Source organism: Rissa tridactyla, chromosome 5, assembly GCF_028500815.1.
Source record: "Rissa tridactyla isolate bRisTri1 chromosome 5, bRisTri1.patW.cur.20221130, whole genome shotgun sequence".
Taxonomy (NCBI): Eukaryota; Metazoa; Chordata; class Aves; order Charadriiformes; family Laridae; genus Rissa; species Rissa tridactyla.
The window spans coordinates 59,216,228-59,244,227 of NC_071470.1; the positions used below are offsets into that span (position 1 = coordinate 59,216,228).

Here is a 28,000-nt window from a genome sequence, read left to right on the forward strand (position 1 = left end):
GTTGTTCAGACTGTGGAGACCTTGATGAGGCAGGTCCTGGCTCCCCTCTGGTCCAGGCACTTCCTTCATACCAGTCAAATTCCTCTAGCTCAGACATGGGACCAGGGCCTGGGCCTGGGAAGTGCCGTTGCCTGCCAGCATTTGATTGCATCATGGAGCTACATGCTTCCAGTCTCCTTTCCATTTGTTGTTATGTTTATCATTTCAAAATATGTTTCCACTGTTTATTACAGGAGCTGAACAAGCATGCATGACTGTTTGGCACCAGCTGTTTCATGAGGAGAGGGTGAGGGGAAAGGAGATGTTTCCTGACATACGTTGCTTAATATTCCATTAAATTAAACCTTTTGCTTAGAGCCTGGCTTTATGCACAATCAAAGGTCTTTGCTTGGGGAACAGAGCAGAATCTGGTGATCCGGTGTGCAGAAAGGCATGGGGAAGGGATGCACACTGCAGTGCTGTCTCTGTGGAGTTTCTTCATGCACTAGTGGCCTTGCTGGCTTTCACATAGCACGGTGAAATAATCCAGAGGGAGGAAGCCCTGCATGCTACTTGGAGCTCAAGAAACCAAAGCCCTGCATGCGGCTCAGTATGAGCTCAAGAAACCTTCCTTGTGTCCTCCTCCCCTGCAGGCAAGCCCTTGCTTCATAGGTGCAAGGTAACAAATTCTAATTCTTACTCAGCAGTACAAACTAATTTGGCTGCAAATGCAGGGATCTGTGCATCAGAACTGGAAACAAAGACCTGACTTAGCAGAAGATTTCCCTGCAGAGTTCCTCTGGAAGTCTCTGTCATTTATTGGCAGTCTCTCCCATCCTCCATTCTCCAAGAAAGGCAAAAACCGCTGATCAAAGCACAAACAAATCCATTGCTCTGTGTAACTTGAGCAGGAGAAGGGAGGACTGAGTTTTCTGTTCTAATTCTGCATTTCAAGTATGGTTTGGACTCAGAACTTGTTTTGGAGACAGCACTCTGCAGGTGCCACTGCCTACACAAGTTAGCAAAAGGCTGGATTCCATGGCAGCTTCTGTCATCTTCGTATCAATCCAGCAACACAGCAACAGTGAGTGCCGTTACCCAGCCAGCAAAGCCACCTGTTTTCATTTTCTGGAACTGCCCAGGGTAGCTGGAGCTTTCTGGGAGATGCGGCCCAGGTCTGCACTGAAAGTAGTACCACTTAACCCTGGAAGCTTTTTATCTCCCAGCTGCTGTAGCAAAAACTGCACACAAAAGCTTTATGCATCTCATATGTTCAAGGTGGGGCTACTGCCCTCATCTTAAGGCTGAGCAGGTGGAGGGATGTGCTGTAAAGAAAATCAGGTAATCAGGGCCAGAGACAGGATTCAAAGCCTGAACTGCTTCTCTTGATACGTGAAACGTGTCTGCATTCAGTGCCCTATTCAGTGGAGCCTTTGACACTGACTTTACTCAAGTGTGTTCCTGATCCTAAGTCTTAACTAGCATATAGTAGTGCAAGTTAATCTTGTTTGCTTGGGCCTCTTGTGTGGATTTTTCAATTCTTGTGGGTCACGTGTCGTACCTCCTATTGTTTTTTCAGTACTTGTTTCTTGCTAACATATGCCAATAGGCAGGATGGTGGTGTGGTACAATAAATTTGATTAAGGTCTCTATCTCTTCCAATTTTCCCTTTCATGCCTCTGTTTTTATCTTTGCAGAGGGAAAATGTTACGTCAAACACTTCTTACATTTAAGGAGAAATGTTTTGTCTCTGTGACTGGGATGTCTTAAAATAAGTATTGCATCCTCTGCAGTTTCTAGACAAAACCACTTGCGCGTGGGAATTAGACTGTGACCCTAGTACCTTACATCTGAGCTAAACTCCTTCTCAGCAGATTTGCTGTTACTTGAAATTTGGATAGGATTCTCAGACGGTTCTCCTTCCAGGAGTAATAGCTGACACGTGGTGGAATTTTCCATTTTTTCTTATTCAAAACCAAGAGAACCACACCTTCTCCCTGGGGCCTGAAATGTATCCATCTGGCTGCTGCTCTGCTGCGTTTCTCTCTTCACAGAGGCACTTGGGCTGTTCAGCTGCTATAATCGTACCCTCTCCCCCTTATTCCTCCTACTTCTATACCAAGTTTACTGGTTTTCTGCCACGAGGAGTTAGGAAGAAACAACATGGAAAAGATCAGAAATTTCTGTGCCTTATAAGCAGGCAAAAGGCTGCTCTGTTTCCAACAGGAATCCAGTTGCTCACCGAATACAGGTCTGGTCATTAATTTATGTAAATGGCAGCAGAGCTGAATAGATTTGGAAGTCATTCATTTTCTCAAAGATGTAGGTAAAAAAATTGGAGACTCTGACAAGCCTAGGTGTTGTGTTCTGTAAGTGAATGTAATCACTGTCTGGTGATACTCTTTCCGAATGGGAAGAGTTCCAGAAAATCCCTGGCTTGTTTCACAAATGCCCTGCCATGGCACTGTTAAATATGCTATATCATAAGTTTTCTTACCTGAAGTATGTGGCTGTCTAGTGACTGGAATTTTAAATAAGGTCTCAGAGACAAATGAAAAGGAGTAGCTTTGCTTTCTCAAATTGACAGCTACTGGTGTTGGACTAGCTGATGCTGTTTTGCCGTGGAAGCTTATTGGGAGAAAGGATGATGGTCTTCCTCAAAGGCTAAGCTGCTGTATTTTACTGCATGGGAAGACCACCATAATACTGAGTTAAAATGGGGACAATGAATGCTGATAAATCCTAACAGCGGTTCCTACAACATCTAACAGAATATAAGTAATGAGCACGGGTCCAGGGAGTGTTTCTCTTGACAGTGGAAGACCTGAAACTTATGGTCTGTGGAAATGGCGCTAAAATTGTCATCCACTTAACAACACTTTGTTAAGGTTGTGTGGCTGTTTGCTAGTTATCAGTTCCATGTAGATCTCTGAAACTTGCTCTACCCTGCTGAATAGAGATCAGGTATTTTCTGTTTCTTTAGAGAACCCTGGGAATTGCTGCTCCAGAGACTGGACACTTACTGCTCTTAAGTCAACCCTTCAACCCAGATCTGTTTTTGCTTCTCACTTGTCCTTTTCCTTCATTTTAGGGCTAGTGTCTCTGCTGACCCAAAGCTCCTGTTCACTTTTTTTACATTGGTTTTCCAAAGGCTCTGACTTTTCTCCCTGCCTCTGAAAGCAACGGTGCATATTCTGAAACATAGCTGCTGTACTAGATGCAATAGATGATCAATTAACCTTCTTTTATCCATAGTGAACATCTGGCCTTTTCAAAGCTTTCATTTCAGGAGCAACCTTTTCAGGAAGAGGGTTCTTGTTTTACTTTTTTGAGACTACCTTTTCTCCCTCTTTATAGCTCATCTCTTAGAATTGAGGCTGCTTGATACATCTTTCTGAATCATGTAAAAAGTCCTGATGGCACAAATGAAGTAGTGCCTTCGGAAATGGAAAAATCTTGTGAAAGGCAGGATGTTCTGCTGGGTGAGTCCCCAGAGTGACTCAAGACATTCAGGCTCATTTCCAAGGCTCTCTGCCTGACCTTGGGCAAATGAATTTGTTCTCTGCTTCTAACAAGAAGATGCTTAAAAAAGGAAAGAAGATGCTTTAAAAAGGGAAAACAAATGGTTTAAATGTACATCAAGAATAAGCATATTTAATTATATGCAGTAACCTGCATACAATTATCTTCAAGGTAAAATGTTAGGATTATAAATTCTTGGATTACCACCTTGCACAAGGGAACCTTGCTTTCACCTAAACTGTTTGGTTTTAGCTGTAGTAGAAATCCTGAACAAGAACAAGACTGCAGAGTTAGAAGCAGCCTTTGTTGATGGTTGTATAGCACTAGGAGAGACCCCCTTGGGTTATAACATGCATTCTCATTCTTCTTTCTTATTTAGCAAAGCTTCCTTTATTCCACAAATGTAGTACATGTCTCTTGGGAATTGGTATTTGTGGGCTCATTGTTTCTTGGCTGGAGTAGAAGAGGATGTAGAAGCAAAGACTTTGAGATATTGTGTGGCAGATATTATTAAATTGGTTAATTTAATATAGATCTTTGTTATTATGAAGAATGTCAGTTCACTATGTCAAACACATTAAACGGTCCTATATATTTCTCTCTAGAGAAAATGCAAATCAGATTTAATTTAGATTTTCATTTAGCTTAATGTCAAAAGGCTACCTTAACCTTCCACAACACTAACTTCCTTGGCAAGACCTGTGTTCAAAAACCACCTGAGGAAATGAGTACACCCAGCAACACACTTGGATCATCAGCAGGCTTTCTGTAAGAATAAATGGAGGAGCAGAATTCAAAGGCCCAGATTTCAGTTCTCTGGCCACCAGCAGTAGGAAATGCAGGGACTATTAGGTCACCATTCAGATGACCTCAAGTGCAGGCTCAAGTTCAAGAACAGATGTAGTTCATAGTCTGAACCTTGGGCTTACTATATAGAAAACGCTAGGGGGAGTGTCGTGATTTTGGCTGCGTTGGCCAACCAGAATGACAGATGGCCCCTTCTCTCCAAAGAGAGGAGGGGAAGAGATAAAGAGATTTACGAGTTTAGAAAAAGCACTAAACTACTTTAATGAAAATATTAATAAATAAATAAAAAAAAATTATGTATACAATATATACAAAACCGTATCCAGCTCCCAGGATGATGATTGCATCACCGGCAGACACAGGGAAAGTCCCAGACTGGAGTCAGTGATGGACAGGAGCTGGATTCTGGATCTGGAGTCAGGAATGCTCGGATCGGGATCAAAAGCAGACAAGCACGCAGGGTCCTCCTCAGACATCGGCCACTGAAGAAAGAGACTTGGCCCTTTGATCCCTCGGCTTTTATACTGAGCATGATGCAGATGGGATGGAATACCCCTGTTGGTCAGTTTTGGGTCACCTGTCCTGTCTGCTTCTCCCTACAGGTGTGACCCCTCTATGCTTTTCCGCTTCCAACCCTCTAACGGGGCAAATAGCGAAGCTAGCTGACCTTGGGTGTTATAGCAATAAGTATAAGCAAGAGCCTCTGTGCGTACCATTCCTCGGTATAATCAGGTCTTGTCACTCGGAGAGTGAACAGTTTCTGAACAATATGCTGTTAATTTCAGAGGTTAGTCAGTTAGAAGAGGCCCAGCTAAAAAGTAAAATTACAAAACAGAAAATTGGTTCTGTTTTACCTCAAACCAGGACAGGGAGTCAAGGGCACAGCTTTAAAAGATTACCAGTAAAATAATGATGGAGCTGCTATCTCATTAGAATCACCTGCTATCCTGGAGAGAGGATTGTATCATTCGTTGAATCAGCTTATATTAGAAATAAAACATGAAGTGAATAACAGATCAATATATCTCCATCTAGTATTAACTAACTGAAGTGCTCATTAAGAATAAAACACACCGTGAAAGTGAAAATAAGACAGTTCACAGAACTCTGGCCAGATAATATCACACCTCATTAATCTTTTGTATGTTCTAGATTTACCAATGTAAAAGCTACGATACAAGATGAAGAGCTTATGTCACTTCGCTGTTCAAAGAAACCTTTGACCCAGACCTTCACAAGAAATACAGACAGAGCTAACAGTCTGTGGTTTAGACGCACAGCAATGTTATACATCAGGGAATCACTAAGATTAAAAAAAAAAAAAAAAAAAAGGCATTATTTTCATCAAGCTGTTCTTCATAAATAGAGAGAGAAAAAAGAAGAAACAAGTCAAGTGGTGGAGTTTTCTTCCAGACATCTTTTTCTTGTCTCTGGAGTTTCTGCAGGAGATGGAAAACCATGAAATTATACTCTTCTACTGGTGAAGCCGTTAGGATATTTACAGTGGCTTAACAAGTAGTTAGAATTAGCTTTTAATTATTTCTTCTTAAACTTAATGGATCTAACTTTGAAAAGGCTTTATTTCAGTATGCACTGTAGGTAATGAAGTGTCAGTTAGAGTGGGTAAAATCTATAGCCTTTTTGCCAACTTTACCTCATTTAAGGTATCAGAGTAGTGCTTCAGTGGGACATGACCAATGTTGTTATAGTTCATGTCAGCCCCCAGCATGGGACCGATTTCACCCATCCAGTATGTTAAAAGTTCCTTCTATACGTGAAATAAGTACATGCTTTTGTGAATCAAATATCCTTGGAGACCATTTAATGCAGTCTTCAGGATTGTGTCCGAGGTCTAGCTTCTGAGAAACTCCATAGTGTCATCCTTGCAGACCATTACTCGCCCAGGAGTGGGCATCGTTGCCACAAAGAAAATAAAAGTCTCTTGAGAGTTGAGTAAAAGGAGAGTTTGGTCCTGATTGGGAGTGAGTGAAGTTGACGGCTGCTGGGGGCTGGTTGCATAGTTTTATTAGGGGACTTCCCAGAGAACCTTCCAGAAAGGAGGAAATTAACATGCTCACTAGGAAATTGCTTTTCTGGGAGATGGCCTAATCATTCATATTGCAGAGAGGCAGGCTGCCTTTTGCAGTCTCTGCATCCCCATTACCATGCATGCCTGCAGTGTGCAATTGGAGCAGTCTGAAAAATAAGGACAGCATGTCTGCTGGGTTATACTGAGTGTGAGCAATTGGTAACCTTCGGAGGTTTGTAACTCAGCCAAGCCTAGGAATGTGCCTGCGAGAATACCAAATGGTTCCTGCAACCCTGGGGCTGTGTCCCTGTCATAATGACAGCCTCCTCCAAACAATGGTGGATCGTGTACTGATTTAAAAGTAAATATCTCATGCCTCTGCTGCCTTTTCAGCTTAGGTGTAGCATATGAGGACTGTGTCATTTTTTTTCCCTCAGGAGCCCAGCTTTAATCCAAAAACTCCTCTCTCTTGTTTTCACACAGGGATCTACCGCACAGAAAAAGACAAAGGCACGTTGTATGAGCTGACTTTCAAAGGAGACACAAAACATCAGTTCAAGAAGATTGTTTTATTCCGGCCATTTGGTCCTGTAATGAAAGTGAAAAATGAAGATGTCAATATGGCTGACACACTTATTAATGTCATTGTGCCATTGGCCAAGAGAGCCAGCAAATTTCGACAATTCATGCAGAATTTCAGGTAGGTTTCCATTCCAGTGCTGCCTTTGCTTTTTCTTACTTGGAAAGTAAGATGCAATTTCAGGAGTTATGAAGGCCTTACTCAGTAAAAATCATGCTACTTTTACATAGCATTTCATTGTGCCACTAAGAAGTAATTTTTGAAATTACAGAGACTGAAAGGCATTTGGCTGCTTAATGCATTGTGACTAGCAGTAAAAGCAATTATATTCCAGTCATCAGTGTTTCTGATTTGCATGTACCTGGCATATGTGTCTCAGTTTGTTTTTTGGGGCACATGCGACTGTGACAACATGAGAATTTCATGCCATTAGTTGCAAAGGAATATTTCTAAGGAAAAAGGAAATTAGTGCTCCCAGACACTTTTCCAGGCCCAATTAAAGATTAAGGCAATAAGACTCAAGAAGGAAATGTATTTGAACTTTCAGAGCAGTTACTTTTAAACTTATTTTTCAGCACAGAGATGATGCTTGGAGGAAGAATGTAATTGAGGTGTAGCTTTAAAGAGCTGCCCAGAAAAGACTGTGTTAGCAACAGATACTGGCTCTTACAGTGGGATTTGTTTTGCCTAAAAATATTTGTTTTGCCATCTAATTTGTTTTGCCATCTAAAAATAGGCTCCTTGTCTAAATTAGCCATCTGGTAGTTGCTTGTTTAAGGATGGGAGAAATCACCCTCTGGTCATGCTGATCTCTTTACTGATTAAGATGAACTCTTGCTGACTAAACTTTGTGGAAGTTGAGGCATGATGTCTAGCATTATTTAAGATTGGTCCTACCCTTAGGCTACTGGCTTGATCTCTGGTTGATACTTAGATTTTAGTAAATGTTTCTTAACAAAATGCGAAAGATCTGAACTCTGGAATATCTGTTACTAAAAATCAAGGTTAAGAGTAGGGTATGTATAGCTTCTTTAAAATCCCTCTTCTCATATTCTCCTAAGTACTGGAGTTATTGCCTTGCCTGATCATTCTTCCTGGGCTGGATGGCCTGTTTTAACAGTGTCCATCTATTAATATAATAAACACTGTTTGAGAGTTTTTTCCTAATCTGCCTGAAAGATAGTAATCTCTCCCATCTGACAGAGGCAGTGAGGCCATTTGTCAGGACAAGGATCTCTGTCAGTGAATCAGTGCCCTCAGGAATGACTTCCAAGGTTCAGCCTACTCTGCCTTCTCCAGTGGGTGTAGGTTATTGAAGAAAGCTAACTTCTGGAACAAGTAACAAATCTGCCTCTGTTCTATAGGGAAATGGGCATTCAGCAGGATGGGAGAATTCACCTCACTGTAGTTTACTTTGGAAAAGAACAAATGAATGAAGTCAGAGCAATACTTGAAAATACCTCCAAGTAAGTACCTGAATGTCTGATGTGTGCTGTTCATACACAGCGATCGTACCATGAACTGGAGACTAGATAGCTGTCCAGACTCATAGTCGTGCCAAAAAGTTCTAAACTGCATTGGAAAAAAACAGCTTTATTTCCATTGTATCAGATAAAACCAGTCTTATCCTGACAGTCCCATATCTGTGGTTTTGTGATGTTGGTTTTTAGAACCACAAAGCAGATTTTACTGAATTTCCCTCAGTGCAGCTTTTTTTTTTTTTTTTCCCCCCCTCACACTGGTAACTTCTTTTGTGCTTTTGCAAGTGGCTCTAACTGTTAGGACTGAAAGTTAACTTCCAAAGGCAGGTGCAGACAATTTCAGTAGAGCACACAAGAACCAGATACTTTTGGCCAGGTGTGGTCTACTGTGCTTGCATAACTGTGTTTGTCAAGATCATGTGGCAATGTAGCCTTTTGTTATCTCCATGTGGGAGGAAGATCCTTGTACAGATACAGTAATACGGCCACAGGTATTTTATGTTTGCCTACTAAAGATATTTTTGTCCATCTAAGCCTTGTTGGGATTCTTGTGAGGTCTACCCAAAGAATCTCTGTGACAGGAATGCTAGCTTAGGAGTACATGAGTCAAGCTCTGAATGTAGACATAGTGGAAATCTCCTCAAGACCCAGAGAGGCCATCTCTTCCCTCAAACTGCTCTCAGAACTGTGATGCTACAGATTTCTACATTAATTGTTTCATATTGGGTTCCTGCCTACACTTGTATTAAGAGCTGGAGGGATAGGTTAAGTCGCTGAGTATTTTGCTTCTCCTAGGTCAGCCAACTTCAAGAACTTCACCTTCATCCAGTTGAATGAAGAATTTTCCAGGGGCAAAGGACTAGACATTGGTGCTCGATTTTGGAAAGGAAGCAATGTTGTTCTCTTTTTTTGCGACGTGGACATATACTTCACAGCTGAATTCCTTAACTCCTGTAGATTGAACACACAGCCAGGTACTGCTACTCATGAAGTGTATTGTCTTTCAAGAATTTTTTAGCTATTGTGTAACAGCCTTCACCAGAGTATTCTTGCCTTTGAATTGGTAATGAAGCTGCTGTAAATCAGTCTTGGAACTTAGAGAACTAATTAAGATGTGTAAAAATTCTATTGCTGGTTGGCTTTTGAAAGGTTATAACAGTCCTGCTCCCACTGTGATTGAATTTCTTGCCTTCAGCACCTGTGCTTTCTGGACCAGGATCTTTTTTTTTAGTTATATCCTTACATTCACATTCTCACGCAAAGACCATAGGCTAAGTACAAAACTTGTGTGACTTTGTCTGGACTTGCTCTGACCTGGACAGCATCTTGTAAGAGAGAAGTGTGTTTTATACAGCTTTAAAAAAAAAAAAAATAACCCATTGTCATTTCCAGGGAAGAAGGTGTTTTATCCTGTTCTCTTCAGCCAGTATAACCCCAGTATAATTTATGGCCACCATGATTCCATCCCATCTTTAGAACAGCAGCTGGTAAGTACGTGCTTCTCAGAATGCCTGCTTTTATTTGGACAAAGCATTTTTTAAAGGTGCATGTTCTCTTGGGTAGCATTTCCCTATTCCTTGCACACAGTGACTACCACAAGACAAAATTAACTACGGCAGTCGCTTTGCTGTGAATTCTGCAGTTAAGCTTCACAGGGAAGTATCTTGGTACCATTTGTTTTACCCTTGTTTGATATTTTATACATGGAGCCTAAGAATATAAACCATGTCTTCCTCTCTGCCAGGAGGGATTTTCTAAGTAGTGAACAATTCGTCCATGGTGTGCTGTCTTGAGGTGGCAGTCCCTGATCTTGCTCTCATTTCTTCCTTGCACTGAATAGTTTCTTTGCTTGCATCTTGAAGAGCTGACATTTGTAAAAAGCATAGACGTCCTTAGATGACTCAGTGAAAACAGAATTCCAGGGGCTGTCACAGTTATTTTCCCACTTACTTGAACACCTACAGTGGCTTTTCCCATCCCACAGTTCATGATTAAACTGCCTGTGAGCAGACAGTGTGTTTCTGAAGTGCACCGCGTTGTCTCAGAGTCAGATGACATGCTTCGAGCTGTCCCTTCTGGCTTTAATCTGACATTGACATAACACAGCATAACTGCACTGATTTCCAGCTCACCTGCTATCTTTGGTGTGAGAACAAAGTATTATTTTTATAAACATTGCCACAAGGCATAGAATTAAAACATGTAGTTAAACCCAGGTGAATCTCCTTGATTAGGAGGAAGCTGTTGTGAGGAAGAAGCAGAGCACAGAGATGAGAGGTTCACGTGAATTCTGGTGGCAGAGCCATTACGCGGCACTGCTGCAGATGCTATTCTCCGTTCTCTTGTGCTCTGGCATTGCATTGTCTTGAAGCTAAAGGGGTGAAGTGGTGGCTTTCCCGTTGTATACACCCTCCACTCTTGCTTCTCTCCAGAGCTAGCGGGTCGGAGTCATCTGCCCCCTAGTGCTGGTAAATGGCTGAATTTTCAAATTGAAGCATAAAGCAGCTATGCAGCTTCACTCACTTCCTCTGGATCAGGTCCCAGCCTGCCCCTCTTACTGCCAGGTACTGCACCTATCAGAACTCATCCTATCCCAGGCTGGACACTGTCTCCGGAGCATCCTAGTTTCTATTGTTATTCTTGCTAGGTAAGAATTAGGGGTGTTGTGAGTCCAGCAACAGTCACAGCTGAAAAAGATCACTAGGGGTCTGAGTCCAATGTTCTGTCATCACTACCCCTAACTCGTGCAATCCCTTTAGAAAAATTAAGAATGAGAATTTGAAAAGTCCACCAAAAATATTTTAAAATATTTTTTGTCTACTGGTCCCTGTGTTATCCAACAGGTAGCCAGAAAGCCTTTTACTGAAGTGTCTGGAAAATCCTTTCCACTGTTTTTTTTCTCAGAGGAAACTTGTTCTGATAATACCATGGGATTCAGGTTAGCTCTTCTCTCTGATGAGAGCTCGTCATGGATCCTCAGGCTTGTAAACACTGTACTTAGGAAATGAAATAGAGTTTAGCTCTCAAGCTAGCATAAATTCCATAAAGTATGTTGTCAGGACTGTGCAAATATTTATAGCTAGTATTTGAATCATAAAATATGATGCTTATGTCAGAAAAGCTTCTTGATGTAAAGAAGTACTGCCAATCGCATTTTTATGTAGATTCTTATATTTTCAGCCCACGTTAGTTCTCAGGGATGAGGCCAGATCTATGCTGTTAAAACAGGACAGTGTTAGTTCTCTGTCTTGGTACTCAGGCTGCTGAAAAGAAAAAAAAGCCTTCAGAAATCTTTGAAAGAATTTGATTTGTGCAGCAGCCACTTGCACTAATGGGAAATAATAATGCTAATGCATAAGAGGAGCTTGCTGTAAGGGCATCATTATGGAGATTTCTTGTTACAGTGCAGACCTGACAGATACAATATTTTTTCCTTTTAATTGGCTTCTGTAGTGGCCTGGCTTTTTCAAGGAAAGGAGAAATGAGAAAAGAAAGAGACAGCAGCACGAGCAGTAAAATAAAAAACCAACATTGAAGTGGAAAGGGTTATGTACAAAAAGGGGCGGCATGAACAAGAAATCATGAGGGACTGTGTTGGAAGAGGATTTTTTGGTAAATGCTGGGATTTATAAATCCAGAAATGGAAATTCTCTCTCCTCATCTTCTGTAACTTTGCCATAAGTGAAGCCAAAATTTTCAAAAATAGCTGTGAAGGAGTAGGTTTGTAACCAGACCTTCAAGAGTATGCTGCTGACTTGCTTAGGGGATTTAAATATCTGTCCCAGTCCCTTGGAACTCTTGGATGTCTCACCAGATTGGGTTAGGTCACTCACAGACATGAATTATGACCTTAGGGATCTATACTTGGATATCTGCTTTTGAAAATGGTAGCCATGGTTTTGTTTCTGCTCTGGTTTTCTACCTGTAATACATGATGTTTTTACGGTCCACCTCAGTAATGTAGACTGCACATTCATTATTACAAAGGCTTTTATGGGATGTATATCTACCACCTAACGTATCTGGACTTCAATTTTATCTGGATTTAGCGGTTCTCTAATGGCAAACTGTTCTTACCACTTTCCAAATTTTTGCAAAAATTAAGGTAATGAAATAGCTGACAGTTGTGTGGTCAGATTAGAACCATTGTTTTCTTCCAGAGTTCTCGTGGTCCACAATCCAGATGCCACCATCTGCTCTACAGCAAAGTCTGGCTTCCCTGGTTTACCAGTATGTGTCTTACGTCAGATTTGAATCCCACAGATACTAACAATTTTGGAGGATGTTTTGCTTGTGAAGAAGCAAACTCCAGAGAGTGATGTGATATAGCTCCGTTTTGTCTACAACAGCAGGGGTAGAGAGAAACCTAATCATTCTGGATCAGGGGATTTATCCATGATAGCTAATGGCATGGCTGTTTTTCGGGGGGAGAAACGTGCAATGAGTACAAAAATTGGTTCAGGATCAGCCATGGATTTATGTGGAGGAGAATAAAAGGGCAGTTGCTCCTATTTCTGACCACATTCAGGGACTTGTCTGCTGCTCATACTGAAAGCATTTCTGCTTCTATCTAAACATTCTTTTCCTTCCATGCAGATTATTAAAAAAGAAACTGGATTTTGGAGAGACTTTGGTTTTGGGATGACTTGCCAATACAGATCTGATTTTATCAACATAGGTAAGAAAAATAAACTCCCATCCCTGTGCCTTTTTACTGAAATGTACATAGAAAATGGTGATCCGCTTCCCTTTCCTTGGCCAGTATGTCTATGCCTCTAATTTGCAGCAGTGCTCTGGTTAGATGTTCAGACTATTCCTTGGTGCCATAGAGATTACCAGAATCTAGGCACTGCTTAGTACAAGTAAAGAATTTTGTCTGATAGTGGAAGATTTGAAGCTAAGAAATGTGGGTGCTTTGATGTTGGCAGAAAGTATGGCTGTTTTAAAGGGCTGACTGGAGCCAGAGAACAGCTGTAGTGCAATTAATAGCATAGAGTTTGCTAGTATGTATTTCTAGATTTATTTTGGATGTTTTTTTGTGTCAGGTGGCTTTGATCTGGACATTAAAGGCTGGGGTGGTGAAGATGTACATCTGTACCGCAAATACCTTCACAGCAACCTCATCGTGATCCGAACTCCTGTCAGGGGTCTCTTCCATCTGTGGCATGAAAAGCAATGTCTGGACGAGCTGACCCCAGAGCAGTACAAAATGTGCATGCAGTCCAAGGCCATGAACGAGGGTTCTCATGGCCAGCTTGGGATGCTTGTTTTCAAGCAAGAGATTGAGACTCACCTGCACAAACAGAAACTGAGCAATAAGAAGACATGAAGCCAGAAAGGGAGGCAAAAAGCCTCTGAATTGGACTATAGGGTGTTTTGGAAAAGAGTTGCTAACAAGAAAACAGGGGACAAGACTGAAAGGATGGAGATTCCAGCGGGGTGGCAGCAAAAGAAGATGAGGGAAAATGCTTATCCTCTCTTCTTCTGTTTTTTTCTTAATAGGGCTTCTAAGCACGCCATTAGCCTGACTGTTCAGCACTTGCTTCTGGGAGAGACTTGAACAATTGATGAGATTCAAGGTCATGGAGACAATGAACATGACATAAATATGTGGTATTCACAATAACAAATGGATGTGCTCTTCCATTGAAATGTTTGTAAGATGTGTACAGTTATTTAAAGGATTGACCCTTTGGTGGGACGATAATAATGAGTTATTTTCTACATCTAACCTGACATATCTAAAAAGGGCTATTTTTGAATAAGTACAGAGCTCTTGCTCTGAGAAGGACATCTTATTGTTAATGATGGTTAAGCTGGAGTGACCAAAAATCTTCTTCCTTTAAGGGGCTGGGGTGGGGGGACAGCAGCAGTGCGCTCGCTAGCAGGGTATTCCGAGTTCAATCAGAGAGAAGAGGCGTATCAGAAAGTGCTTTCTAAAATTTAGAAAGAGAAAGCCCTACTGGTCAAGTGTGATGTCTCAAAAATGCTGGAGGGTAGTGTTTGTTCTCTTCTGTGAACAGTGAAGGAAAAGCAATGAGCCATATCTGTATCACATGAATCAGATGGTGTGTTTCTGCTTTAGAATACCGTGAGTATCTCAAAATTTATTTTTAAATGGTTTTGCTTGGGAATTATTTTTTCATACTTCAGGTTTTCTACTTCTAGCCTTACTAGGAATACAGCCTTCCAACGCTTGGAAAATGATCTGCGGATCTGTGTTTCCTGCGGATGGGAACTGTGTTCAGATAAGTAAAGTGATTTTTCTACACGACCTGGGTGCTGGAAGGCAGAAGCTTTACCGTGCTGAAGAAAAGGAAAATACATATCAACTCACAGTACTGATTTAGCAGGAGGCTTTAAACTCTGAATGTCACATACCAAAACTGATGAACATTTTCTGACTTTATACCAAAGTATTCCTTCTAAACCAAATATAAAATCTTGCCCAGGGCATAGCAAGCTTTTTGTAATTAACAAAATAAATTTTTGTGATGGATTACTGGACCCTGCAAATTCTCTTACGATAATTATAAGTGCATCCTAAAAATCAGTCTCCTTCTTAACGGATTTTTTTCCGATTGCCTAAAACCGTTGAAAGCATGAGTTACTGCTCTTGTAAAGCATTCTCTTTTATTGCCGACTGCTGTTTATCATTTTAATATATACTACCCAACAAAAACTGCATGGGCTTAGAAACCCCATTTGCTTACCTAAATGCTGTTTCCCTGAGCAGTCTCATTGTTTTATAGCTTCAGATTAATTCAAGGCAGTCTGAAACTAGATTCTAATTTGTTTTTTGGCTTGTAAAAGCTGGGGGAAGAAATATGCAAGATAACACTGAACAATGAATAAAACATTATTTGTCACACCACTGTGCGGTAGGAAGAACACTTATGGACCTCTTTTGAAAGCATTGCATGCAGAATCTACAGGCAGAGATCATGCTACTGTAAGTACCTTTTCCCTTGACGTGTGTTTACTCATGTTTGTCTTTTGTCGGATGCAAATGATCTGCATTGCACTTTCCTTGCAAATCACCAAATGTCCAAAACCACTGCAAAAGTACAAAAACAGTGGAAAGTCTGCATGCTTAAAAAAAACCACCCCCCAAATACATCACTTACCATAAAAACTTCAGCAATAACTCAAGTAGGTCCTCCAGACAACTTTTTTGTTCCCAGAATGCATGATAAATTGTTTATAAAGGGCTTTCTTTTGATGGAGTAACTGCACAAATATTATCAGTAGGAGGAGACAGGCACCACTTGTTGAATGCATATGAGAGCTATGGTAACTGAACTCCAACGCAATAGTTGTTCCTACGGTCCCACTTAACCTGAATTTGAAACTGGGTGATGTATATTATGAAAGTTTCTTAATCATAACCTGCATCAAGCCCAGCCTTAACCGTTTCCATGTTTTTTCATTATCTTCCCTTGGGTTTCCCTAAGCCCTCAGCAGCTTAATGTGACCTTGAGGTTGGCCACACTTGTAGAGAAGGGCTAGACCAGATCATTTCCAGATGTACTGTCAAACCTATATTAGTCTCTAATTCTAAGCACTGTGCACCTGTAAATTCAACACTTTGTTACTTTGAGTACCTTAGCAAGCATGTCATCCAGCCCCTGTCAGAGTTTCACAAGTTATGTTTTTAAATAGCACCTTTGTGATTCTCTTGCACGTCCTTTTCCACAGAGATGCTGTTCCTCCTGCCAGGAATAATATTATCTATGCAGTTCCTGTTCCTTGGCTGCAGAAGCCAGTTTGGCAAGAGGTGAGACGGAGTCAATGATGGAGAGAGCCAGCCCACAGGCACCTCAGTGATGTGTGGGAGAATCTAATCATGGCAGAAGTCTGGCAGGGCTCTCTTGAAGGTGGAGACTGCACTGATACGAGAAGTGAAGACCAACATGAGAAAGGGCAGCTGCTGTTAGCTATGTTTCTGTGAACCAAGTGGAGCTGTAACAGGTCTCCAAAAAAAAATCCAAAGAGAGCAGCCACAGAACTGTAGTGTTGATTCAGTGTGTGATTTGGTTTGCCAGGCAGCTCTCTACCTTCCTCGTCCCAGAAAAAGCTTGTGATCTTTTTCAGAATGGCAACTGATTGGATCTTAGTTGGGGAGGGAATAGAGATCACTCTGTGTAGACGGGGAAGCCACATAGGGACTCCTGGCTTTAATTTTTGGCAACTGTTGCACGCTCTGGCTAAAGATATAGAGGCATGGGGCAAAACAAATTGCCATATCCTTCCAGGTGTCATGATCTCTCCAGCAAGCAATTTTCAAATGTGACTACTCTTGTAATCCTTGCAGAGCATCCCTTGAAGAAAGAAAGTTTCTAGAGAGAAGCTGCCCAAGGCAAGCCAGCACCCTCGATTCCCAACGACATCAAGTCATCCTTGCTCCACAGACTTTTAGGGTAACTACATTTCAGAGCAATAGAAGTGCCAGTCTTGAGGGCATCTGTTCTGGCAAGGGGCAGACAGTGCAGTAATTTAAATGTGTAGGTACAAAACTTCAAGTTTCTTCCCTCCCAGCAGACAAGTGAAGCTGGGAGTCTTTAAAAGACTGAGGCGTGATTCTCAGCCATGTGGGACAGATGTGAATACCGATAGTGGCTTTCCCCGGGGTCTGCTGAGCCAACATTTGCAAATAGGTAGTTACAATACAAAGGTATGTGAAGCTACTGGTCCACAAGCCAGCAAGTCAAGCCCTGGGGAGTTCCACTGTAGATCTTAGAGCTAAAATTGATCATGTCCTGCAGTCCTGCTGTGTCCATGCCAGATCAGCCTGCACCTTATTTCTGCAAGTTAACACCCTGCCTCGAAAATTGCTTTTTAAAATAAGACTTTGTCCCTGTCTTTACCAGGCCATAGATACACAAAACACTTCGTGATTTGTCCCCAGCAGGACAACAGCTATGGCGTGCTCTTCACATGAGAACAGGTACTAACTTTTCTCTAAGATCTCTGAATGACCTTCATTTAGGCTGTATTTCTCAAAAGAAACAGTTCATGAAGAGACAAGGAGGGTTTTTTTTCCCCTAAAATAATCTAGCATCCCCTCTCATGATTGATGCAGATCATGTTGAAAATATCTCTTTGATACATGTGATATAGTGCTCAAGAAGCTCCTTAAGTCATTTGCCCTGACAGAGTGTTGTTACTTTCAGAATCTCACTTTACATTAAGGCTTTATCTCTAGCAAGTTAAACCTGCTGTAACTGGAGCGCAGTTACCCCCTCTTTCCATTAATGGAAACCACCTCTCAGCGGAGTTGCAGATGATTACAACAATTTATTTTAATCTGTATTCTGCAAAATGCAGATCAATACAAGCCTGCTTTTTGACTGCTTCCTCAAGTTAAGCAGAGTAGCCCATATCCAATAGAAAGGGAACAGGCAAACAACTGAAACAAGACTGACTCTTGCTCACTGTTTGAGGATTGCATCTCTAAAAAATTATGTTAGCAGATCCGCACCACAACCCTCAGCGGTACAGTTTGTCACGTGCAACAACATGTGGGAATCTGGGTGAGGATTATGTGATGCTGTCCATTCTCTGCCCCGATATTCTGAATTATGTATTTAAAGAGCAGTGTAAGAGATAAGAAGAGAGAACGTTATGTTGAAAGAACAAATTCCATGTTAAAGTTTACACCAGATGCATTTCAGTAAGATGGACACAACTTGCAATAAATAGCTCCATTTGGAAAATAGCATTCTTTACTGGCAAACACTTTTCTGTAAAATGTACTAATACTGATATAGGTACTGCTTCTTACATTTTTTTGGGCTCTGTGCATGTGGTGGTCTTTCATACAAATTCCTGTATCCCTTCTCCTTTCCCTTTCAAAAGGTTAATCCTTCTCTATGCAGAAAGGCCAGTGTGGGATTTAAACACAGGTTAAAAAGTGAGGATCTATATTCAGAGGCTAAAGGAGTTTAAAAAATGCACTTTTCATGAAAATCCCTCTTCATAGAGAACACCCTTCACTGAAAGGCACCCAGGGTTTGCTTGGATATTTGGCTTGAACATCCTTGATTCCAAGGGCATAGCATTTTACAGGATTAAGCTTCACATTACGAAAATTACTATATCAAGATTGATTCACCTCTCCAAGTTGTTTTGTGCCTTCAAGAAGGTATGATCTCATTCAATGGCAGATACTAATCTACTTCCCAGATGGCACACAACCTTTCATTCAAGAATAAAAGGCAGCTAGAATACTGAAGTCCCCCAGGAAATCTGCAAAACCCCATTGAAAATAGGTGGCAGTATCTCGCTGTTCAACTGATTACTTCATCATCTCATTCAGTCCATGTGTGGGATACATCCAGGTGCTTTGCAGCTTGCTGGGTGGATGCATCCTTTAACTCAGTTGATAGGACAGGCCCACACCAGTACTTATCCTCCCACTGCTTTGTTGTGAAGGATATAAAATAGAGGCACTTATGGCAACCGTTTCGGGTAAGCATCAGCAGCTCTGGTTTGAAGTTCAGTCTTTGTGAATACAAGCATGGGGCTGCACAGCGAGACCGGGAGGTTCACTCAAAGAGGGGGATGTAATCTGGTTCTTGGTCCTCCTGGCCGCACGGGTAAAGCAACAGCTCCTTCCCCAAAGAAGTGATGGGTTCATCCTGTTGATAAAGGATATGATTAAACACCACCTTTCAAACAGACCCTACCTATCACAACCTCACGGGGTCGGCAGCAGTCTCCCTGCCTCTGTTATGGTATGGACTTGTTCATCCTGCTGTGTGATACAGGTCAGTGCCCCGGGGAACTTGGAGAAGGACCCACATGGCTGACCTCTGTCTTCATGAAACAATGTCTGTGCTCGGTGCGGTAACACAGTGACACAACTCTGGCAGTTCTCAGAAAGAGCTGTGCTCGTCTTGCAGGCAACCGCCGCTTCTTTGGTGTGAAATCCTGCCTTGCCTGGAAAGTGCTGGAGCAAGGACTGTGCAGCATGCAGTTAAGCAGGACAGGGTGGTTTGTGGACTGTGCTCCTGCCTGTGTTCGTGGGAGGGACAAGCGTGGATCCTGGAGTAAGGACATGCCCTCTGCTCAGGAAAGCCCTATTCTAACAAGGGAATTCCCTGATAGTACAGTTTCTGCTTCCCATCTTGTTCTCCACCCTAACGTCAGATGCATGGCAGGAACTTGCCTTCTTTTGTGGTCACCCAGTGGGTGATAAGCAGAACCCACTAGAGCACTTCAGCGGAGCAGGTTCACCCTGATCACGTCTGCTGCAGTGCAGGGGGTCTGTAGGATTCTTTGCAGACTGTGGGCATGGCTCTATCTTTAATATAGATATGCGGAGCCAGGCTCTAAATCCTCTGGCTCTGGTACCAGTAGCCATATAGCTCCTGCTTTCAACCATTTCAGCCTGAACTCTGAAACCCATGCAAGATGCATGTTCAGGTAGCCCAGGTAGAACTCCATATAGCAAATGAACATAGATATTTTCCTCATGTGCAATTCTGTTTAGCCATGCCTACATTAGGCTAGGCTCTTATTTAAAAGAAACACGGATTTTAAATGAACCTTTAGGCAAAATGATTGTCCTGTCCCTGGGGCAGATCTTACAGTAAAGGAATGAATAATCAATCTGACCCTCTTTGGAGCCCATGTAACTGCAGTTAGTAAACAATGCTGTTATTCTTGCAAGAACCTGCCAGCCTTCTTCCCTTCTATTTTTTATCTTTGCTCAGTATCACACCTTGCCTGCTTTGAGATTATAAGGATACCTTGTTCTCTTTCGTGCTGAAGCTGGAGGCAAGCAGGATTCTCTGCTTATGCAACTTGCCAGGACCCCACAACCACGGAGAGAATCCAAAAAAAAGGAGTCTGTGTGAGTATGCTGTCACCTTGTCAGCGTTTGTGTAAGTAACTTGAGCCCTGTGTGCAAGGTGTTCTGTGCGCTTGAGGGGGAGTGAGTCAGGTCTAAGATGTTTGAGATGTATTAGGTCTCCTGAGATGTACCTGTCAGGCTGGCATACCCTTCTGGAGCAACACACAGGATACCCAGTGCCAGCTAAAATGGGTCTAGTTACCTACTTTAAAACAACTGAATCTATTCTTTCTTCTTTTGAAGTGCCCTGAAGCAATTAAACAAGCAGTTAATTAATGCATTGCTAGACATTCACCTTGTGGTAGTCTACAAGGTCAGCCAGTGTTGAATGTTGTAGCTGGTCCACGCCAAGGAAGCTGTAGGAATCACCTGAGGCATCAATGAGGAAGTGTTTACATCCTTCCACAGACCGATAGGAGAGCACGTAGCCTTTGATTTTCTCACTGACCCGGACCAGAAAACTCCCTGGTAATGTTTTACTCAGAAGCTCCTCTGCTTTCTTAGAGGTTAGGATACCTGTTCAAAACCAAACCACAAAACTGAAGGGAGAAAACCATTTGTGCAAGACTGGCTGGAACTGTTCTCACAAGAAAACTGCTTTACTGCTTTAAAACCGGTCCATGGCACTTCCATCCCTTGCATTGTGTTCTTGCCCAGTAGCCCAGGAAGAACAGTATTACCATTACTAGTAACAGTCCATGGCCGCATGCTAACTGCTTTACCTTAACTGGTCCAGACTCGGCTGATGATGAATGATAAATGCGTGGGGCTTAAGAGGATTGTTTCCTTGTTATGAGAAGGAATGGTATGGCAGTGTGTTGTATATCGATACCTGTGCAGACAGTGATCATAGGTCCTGTCAGAAAGCCATGCAAGCATTGAAAGCCCTGTTACAAGAGGATAATGCTTTCATTGCTGCAGTCTTGGATCGAAGGGGTTTCCAAAGCAAGGGAGACGGATGAGATCATGATGACCCATTAGAAATAGGATGGAAAAGTGATGGATGATGATCACATCTGGACCTGGGGCCAAGGATGAGTGGGGACAAGGTGTGCCCAAATCTCTTTCACCCTGGTCCAAACAGTTACCAGGGTGACCATACATCCAGTACAGGGAGGCAGGGGTGGCACAGAGGTACAGGGTAGTTTGAAGATCTGGCCTCTGTTCTAACACTTTATCTTGCCCTTTGTCATAATGCTAAACTGCACTCATAGATGTTTTAAATGGAAGACGTAGCCACCTTTGAAAAGCTCCTGGGCCCAGCCTGTGGCAGCAGCCATGTTAGCAGAAATAACTCCTTGAAGCACCGGGTGGAGGCAGAAACTCTTGGGACTCACCGTGGAACCAAGGCGCTATTGTGTCCTTGGTTTTCTGATAGCCGGCTCGGAGAGGGAATTGCTCCTCTTTGAACCATTTGATGATGCTTTCCTCAGTGGAATTGGAGATTGTCCTCTGGATTCCCTCTTTCCTGTTAGAAAAGACCGTGGTTTGTGCATTAAATTCAAATGACAGCTTTTGAGTCCTTGGCAGGACTTACCTTTTGTTCGGGATGTTAAGAACAGCCCTAAACAGAATGTAGCTGTCAGCAATATTATATGGTTTTCAGTGGACACCCAGCATAGATGTATGCACTCCAGGGTTAGAACACTCTACTAAATAAATCTTTTACCCTCCAGGGTTGAAAAAATAAGCCTCATCACAGCCTAGGCTGGAATATAACCTAGGCTCTGTACTTTTCCCTGTGGGGTGACTCCTCCATGTGAGGAGGAGAGGTAACCATTCCCATCTCAACCATCCCACGCTAGAGCAGAAGAATCTCACCCCTTCTCCCCTCCACAGTGCACAAGGGTTTTTTTTACCTAATCGGTCTCCCATTTGCTACCACAGGAGGTAGCAGTTTAGGCTTGGGAGGGAGAGGTGGATATTGGAGCGGTCGCCGATCTCCTGCTGTCGCACTCTTGGAAATATCTGCCTGCTTCCCTCTGTGGATGCCCTGCAGTGAAAGCCTCCTGTAGTCGTCCCTGGCCTGCCGTGCAAGGGAGCGTCTCTTCTCATCTGCCGCCTTGGATTTCCGCACTGGAACAAAAAAGGAGTCCTACAGGAGCGAACAAGCAGGCAGGTTTTAAGCTTGCTGCCCTTTGGCTGTCTTCCTGCTTGATGAAGTGGAAGAATAACCCGTTTCACAAGGTGAAAGATGCACTCAATTGTGAGACCATTTGCCACATATCTCCCATCACTTTTGGGCATCTGCTACTTAACAGGGTCCAGTTTTTATTCCTTCAAGAGATTAAAAATCTGGGTTCTTGCTGGGTGCCAGGTCCCTTTGTACTCAGGGACTGCTTGGTTTTGTTTTGGATGCTGACTCCTAGTTCAGATATAGATTTCTGTAGTGCCTTTCATGTGAGCTGGCCAGGGGCAGGGTGTATGAAATAAAAGCTGCTGAAATGACCCCAAATCAATCCTTTGAAGGATTTGAAAGTGCTGATCATTTTTTCAGGGTGAGAGGGTGTCTTGCTGAAACTGTTACGGAAAGTGGAGAATTTGGTTGGGTATTTTTTTTTTTTTTTGTTGTAAAACTGGCTTGATTGTCTAGGTCCAGCTCATCCTGGAGTCTGTAGGAGTAACCAGCTCTCCGGCCAGTCTGAGTTAGGCTAGTTCTTTCCTTGCTTTTGTAATCAACTTCAGAGGGGATTTTTTATCAGTAAGAGTACTAAAACCCCTGGCCTGAAGTGGAAACAATTGATAGTACAGCATTGCCATCTACTGAGCAGCAGGGGACGAACTGAGAGAAAAATGCGTCAGGTTCTTCTTTAGGAAGTATTTGGCAGCAGTGATGGATGCTACTGCAAGTCTCATACTCTTTATAGTTTTCCTTCCTATCATTGGGATTCATTACATGAGACAGTGCAGCAGGGCTCTGCTTAGGTGGGATTGTGCTTGGATGACAGGGAAGCCCTTTTTACTTAATCCCTGTCACCCATTATCCTCATCCTCAAGAGCAATGGTTACTGTAAAGTCCTACAAAAGGCCAGCTTCTAGTTTAAAATTAATTATCCTGGCTTTCCTCATGTGGTTCCTATTTGTTACTTGTTTTAATACAGCATCTGTAGGAAAAAATTTCCATTTCCCTACCCAACTCTAGCCTCAATGCTGTGTGGACTCATAAATATTTCTGATAATGCTGCGCTGTATTTCTTGGCAGTACTTTCCACCCACCAACCAATTATTCATTTCCAGTGTGGCAGGAGAAGGACCGAGATGACCCCACAGAGCCCTAGGATTTCTCAAGCGCCATACGAAAAGATCATCCTACGATCTTACAGGATTCCTGCCATTCGGGCTCATTCTCATCCGATCTCTGCAGCGTCCTCTGGTTCTCCAAGCTGGGGTGGCTCTGTGGTATTGCCTGCTGGGGGACTGCGGTCTCTTCTCCTGAATTTCTCCTCTGTGCTTCCTTTGTCTATGAAATAAACAGTATGTTCATCTTTGTCCCAGGCTAGTTTTAGCCCTGCTTTTTAGCTAGCCTTGAAATACTGGGAACTCCATTTATTGTGAATCTCTCTGGTTTCAACAATATACAGATGCTCTATCTTCACTGCAGGTGACAACAGAGGAAGTAAGGGAAAGCAGTCTACCAGAAATCACGAGGAGCGCTGCTTCCCAGTCTGCCAGCCTGCCCTGCTTTGTATCATCTCCAAATCATCACACTGTACATGAGGAGCGTGGCAATGCTGGATAAAACTGGTCCAAGAGGTCAGGACATTCTTGGGTCACATGAGGCTCTGAGGGGACTCACTCTGACTGGGACTCTCAGATAAAGTCTGGGGCCCACTCAATGTGTTAGGAGCATCCTAGGTTGCCACTTACCTGCTGGAAGCCACGCTTCCTCACTTGGCAGTCTGCCAGCATCTGGTGAATATCTCTGGTTTCCCTCTGGGCGAAGGAAAAGAGCAGTGAGAAATTAATGCGGCATTTGGACCATTGCTCTTTTTTGGAGCAATAGGTGTTTAACGCAGAAGTAGTGATGTGACATATATGTCACAAAATTTTGACAGCCTTCTCTGAAAAACATTGGGTTTTTTTCTTCATATTAGGCCTAATATGCCACAGGAGGAGAGCTCAGGGGCGTCAGGATTGTCATAAGCACGACTAGATTTGCTAAGCGATGCTCCCAAATCCTCCCAGAGAGCAGTCCCTTCCCTCCCTCCCTCTACAGCAAGCCCGAGCAGAACCTGCCGTCCACGGCTTTACCTGCCTGTGCGTGTTTGCGGCTGTGGCCGGGCTGCTGCAAACCCCTGCTCATCAAACTGACCCAACTAGCTGCATATCTCATGTTCACTCTTCCCTGCAAACCAGTCTAGCTACCCTGGCAGCAGTCGCTAGCTGAGACCTGCCTTTGAAGACAAACAGTTAGACTTGTCTTTCGGCAAACACCCACCCACCTCCCTGTTGGACCCAGCCTGCCTCCCACGGCACAGTGAGTAATGAGTTAACTGTACTACGCTGCTTACCAAGGACACGCTTTGTTTTACCTCCATCACCTACTTGGCTAATATTTAATATGAACATGGCTTTCCAATTTCCCCCTCCTTGACAGGAAACTAGGAAATTCAAGCGTGTGTGTGTGAAGCAGCTTGTTTTCTTAGATCAGCCCTCTGTCCCCTGCAGCAGACAAAGCACAATGCCCGGATCCCTCAAGTTAAATGGGAACTAGCTCTCAGAGAAAGAACTTTAATGACCAAGGTGAGAAAAAGCCCCTCTCCAGGCCTAGAAAACGTTAACAGGGGTCTTTGGTCTGGATCCCTCCTTCTCATAGCAAAAGCCCCAGAAACCTGGGAAAAATCACTAATAATATAATGACAGAGAACAAAAGTAAAATATACAATCGTCCTCTATTTCCATGTGCAAGACTTGGAAAGGGGTTTAGATTTTTGTTGTGGTGCTGGTGGGATTTTTGGGTTGGGGGGGGGAGGGTGCCTTTTTTTTTGTTGTTTTTTTTTTTGCTAGCTGTGACTAATAGCTTCCTTTAAAAAGAAAAATCTCCCACGTGGTTGCTCAACTTCAGCAAACAGTGCTAAGAAAAACCTTGTGTGACTCAGAGGCTTTTGATAAAGGAGATAGCCACTCCAAATTCCCTTCAGTATTTTAGTAGCAGTGGGAGAGGCACTTTGCCAAAACCAAAACTTCAGTTATCATGCTTTTTATAATGACATACGGACTGGCTGTATAATAAAAGAATATACACTCGTACAAGTTAGCACCAAAAGGCTGAATGAAAACTCTGCTGAATGAGATTGGACTTCTGTCATTATACTGGCAGGGTGTTCTGTTCCTTCTGTTCACATGGGTAGCTAATTTAACTCATCTTTTTCTCAGTTCTCTGCAAATGGCTTTTTGTAGCCATTAAAAAGTAGTAAGCAAAAGCAGACGCTGCATTTGGAGTTGTCCTGTGCTGTCAAGGTCATAAGCTATTTTCTAACTTTTTTAGAAGACTAAAAACAAAAAAAAAGGACCTAAAATATGCATGTCAGAGGATGCTGGTAACATTATCTTCATCTGTTCTTTTATATAAGCAGATGATTTGTCTGAGGGTTGTGGCCTTGCATGTACAGATTCTGGAACAGCCTCCCCGGTCTTGCCCCTAAAGCCATCCAAACTAGCCACAGAGCAGGAGGGAAAGTACTGCGACCCTTGTTTTACCCATGGAAAATGGAAGCAAAGGAATCCAGAGTAACTTATGTGTTGGTACAGAGCAGATTTATCCCAGCTGAGAATAGCAGATGGGCCTCCCGAGTCCTAAGGAAGGATGTAACAGCATGGCTTCTTCTCTGACTACAGAAGAAAAGCCTTAACAGTTAGCTCACTTTTTTCCTTCTTCAAATATCTATTTACAGCAACCAGGACTTGCTGCACTTCCTAGTCTCAAAGCACACGTTTCTGATAGCTATGGTTAAAAGGGGGAAAACTACCTTTGCGAGGTCCTGGCTTTTTCCTGTTGTAGCAGCAGTAGTTTTTCTCCCACCTTCCTTCTTTTCCTCCACAGTGCTTTTTATGTTCCCGTGAAGATCTGTCTCTCCCAGGACTCCTGGTTGCGGATGTAGAGACCGTGTTACAGAAAAGTCAGTCTCTCTGAAATGCAAGAGAGAGAGGACTTAGGAAGCCAAGGGAGCCACTTTCTGCTCTCTGAGCATCTTGCGAGGAAGCTGCACGTGAGCAGAGCAGTGCTGCGATGAAGGAACATGCATGCAGGCAGCTATCATATCTCCAAATCAGGTAGGTGGAATAATTAAATCAATGACTTGTGGTGAGTAACTGTCATCCTGCTGTACACAGGCACCTGTCGGTGAATCAGTGCAATCCAAACTCATCACCTGCTGCGATAACAGATTTAGCATTTCCTGTGGTTTGCAGAGGTTACCACGCAGGACCCTTATCAGGAGACGCTCGATGAACCAGGGGCAAGCCTCAGGCTGGAGCTGGTCTCTGCCAGCATTGCACGTACTCACAGAAAGGCAAAATTTGCCTGCACCTTCTGCCTGTGAAGTCAAGTGTGACAGTGGTAACCACAGCCCCTACAGGGAAGACTCCAGCCTCTGGTTTCCTAGAAATTCCTTCTCCTCCCTGTCTGCCCACTGAGTCCTCCAGCTGAAGGGTGCTTACCTGCCCTCCTTGCCTTGCTCTCTTGCTAACCGCTTTGCCCTTTGTGCCTGGATCTCTTCACAGATGGCCGCGTATGATTTATCTGAAGGATGCTCACCCATCACCCAGACCCAGACGTCGTTGTCAGCACCGAGCTTCCATGTCACCGACTTCCCGTTGGCTGGAAAAGAAGCAGTTCTTTGGCAAATGCTGTTTGCTTGGCAGCTCCATGCAGGGCCTGTGTCCCACTTGCTGTGCCCTCCTGGCTGCTGCCGGTGGCAGAGCCTTTCCAAAAGCAGCCGGAAAGTTTGGCTGGGACGCAGTGCACAACTCCCATTTTGTTCCACAGTAGTGAAGCCAGCTCAGTGAAGGAGGCACTTCTGAGTCTGGAGGCAAGGAAGAAGACTCACCACTGTCTCCTTTCTTGCTTTAATTCCTTGCCACTGTTCTACCCAAACTGTGTGAAGGTGAACTACCTGCAAACAGAGTACGTGGGGGAGAGCTGGGAGAAGAGTGCTATCTTCCACTAGGAAGCCGGCATGCTGGCAAGGGGACTTCAGTCTAAAGGCACAGCAGGACCCCCCCTGCAGATCTGGTACCCCAGGACAAACGTTCAAGTCCGTGATTATTTTATAGACAGATTCAGAGGCCCCATTTAGTGGGAAACTTAATGAGATGCATCTCCTGGGGGCAAGTAAGCCCTGTCTTGCCAGCTAGGGGAGTTGAGCAATCTGGTCAAGGACAGTGTCTGGGCCTGGGAGTAAAACCATTGCGTACACCATCACAGGTTGGGTTTAGTTCCAATTTGGAAATACGACTATGATTTGTCACTGGGAGAAAAAATTACTCTAAGGACATATTACCTCCTGCTTCTAGGGAGCTGTTGACTTGGCCAGAGGGGGAAGCAGCCGGCAGGCAGAGACTTACCTTTTCTCGTCAGTGGCTTCTTCGCTGAAGTCTTGTCCGCAGCAGCTTCTCTTTCCTCCCACCGTCTGATCTGTTCCTGCCTCATCTTGAAGAAAAGGATCTGCTTCTGCTCCTCACTGAGTTCTGCCAGCAGGTCAGGATCGATGTACATGTCCGATAATATCTGTTTCAGCATGGCT

The 28,000-nt window shown here is 43.2% G+C and overlaps 2 protein-coding genes across 10 annotated transcripts in view; one reads left to right on the top strand and one right to left on the bottom strand.

Annotated features, from left to right (window-relative positions):
* The window catches only part of CSGALNACT1 (chondroitin sulfate N-acetylgalactosaminyltransferase 1), a 59,967-nt gene extending 32,067 nt beyond the window's left edge, over positions 1–27,900 (top strand). For 5 of the 9 annotated variants that reach the window (XR_008466674.1, XR_008466675.1, XR_008466677.1 and 2 more), the window contains 16 exons: positions 6,821–7,037; positions 8,282–8,383; positions 9,194–9,372; positions 9,791–9,885; positions 12,995–13,076; positions 13,444–15,350; positions 16,097–16,175; positions 16,713–16,818; positions 17,269–17,345; positions 19,303–19,449; positions 20,116–20,255; positions 22,143–22,442; positions 23,857–24,008; positions 26,299–26,528; positions 26,979–27,259; positions 27,775–27,900. Coding sequence is in view for 1 of the 9 variants with exons in the window: in XM_054203318.1 (XP_054059293.1) it covers positions 6,821–7,037; positions 8,282–8,383; positions 9,194–9,372; positions 9,791–9,885; positions 12,995–13,076; positions 13,444–13,727 (959 nt within the window). In the remaining 8 variants the exon portion in view is untranslated. The other 4 variants (XR_008466673.1, XR_008466672.1, XR_008466679.1 and 1 more) reach the window with 4 other exon arrangements.
* On the bottom strand, positions 17,199–28,000 carry SH2D4A (SH2 domain containing 4A). Its single transcript, XM_054203319.1, has 9 exons — positions 27,822–28,000; positions 26,916–27,075; positions 26,225–26,384; positions 24,123–24,188; positions 23,577–23,715; positions 22,115–22,331; positions 21,593–21,723; positions 20,551–20,771; positions 17,199–19,038 (listed from the first exon to the last, which is right to left on the bottom strand). The coding sequence occupies exons 1-9, from the start codon at positions 27,994–27,996 to the stop codon at positions 18,946–18,948; spliced, it is 1,362 nt and encodes a 453-aa protein (XP_054059294.1). The 5' UTR covers positions 27,997–28,000; the 3' UTR covers positions 17,199–18,945.

What these genes read in the sequence shown, in the direction of transcription:
- SH2D4A (XM_054203319.1), bottom strand. Translation starts at nt 27,996, where the DNA reads ATGCTGAAACAGATATTATCGGACATGTACATCGATCCTGACCTGCTG. An exon ending in GAGCAAGGCAAGGAGGGCAG is followed by an intron (nt 26,385 to 26,915) that starts GTAAGCACCCTT and finishes CTTGCATTTCAG; the next exon opens with AGAGACTGACTTTTCTGTAA. An exon ending in GCAAATGGGAGACCGATTAG is followed by an intron (nt 21,724 to 22,114) that starts GTAAAAAAAACC and finishes CTTTTCTAACAG; the next exon opens with GAAAGAGGGAATCCAGAGGA.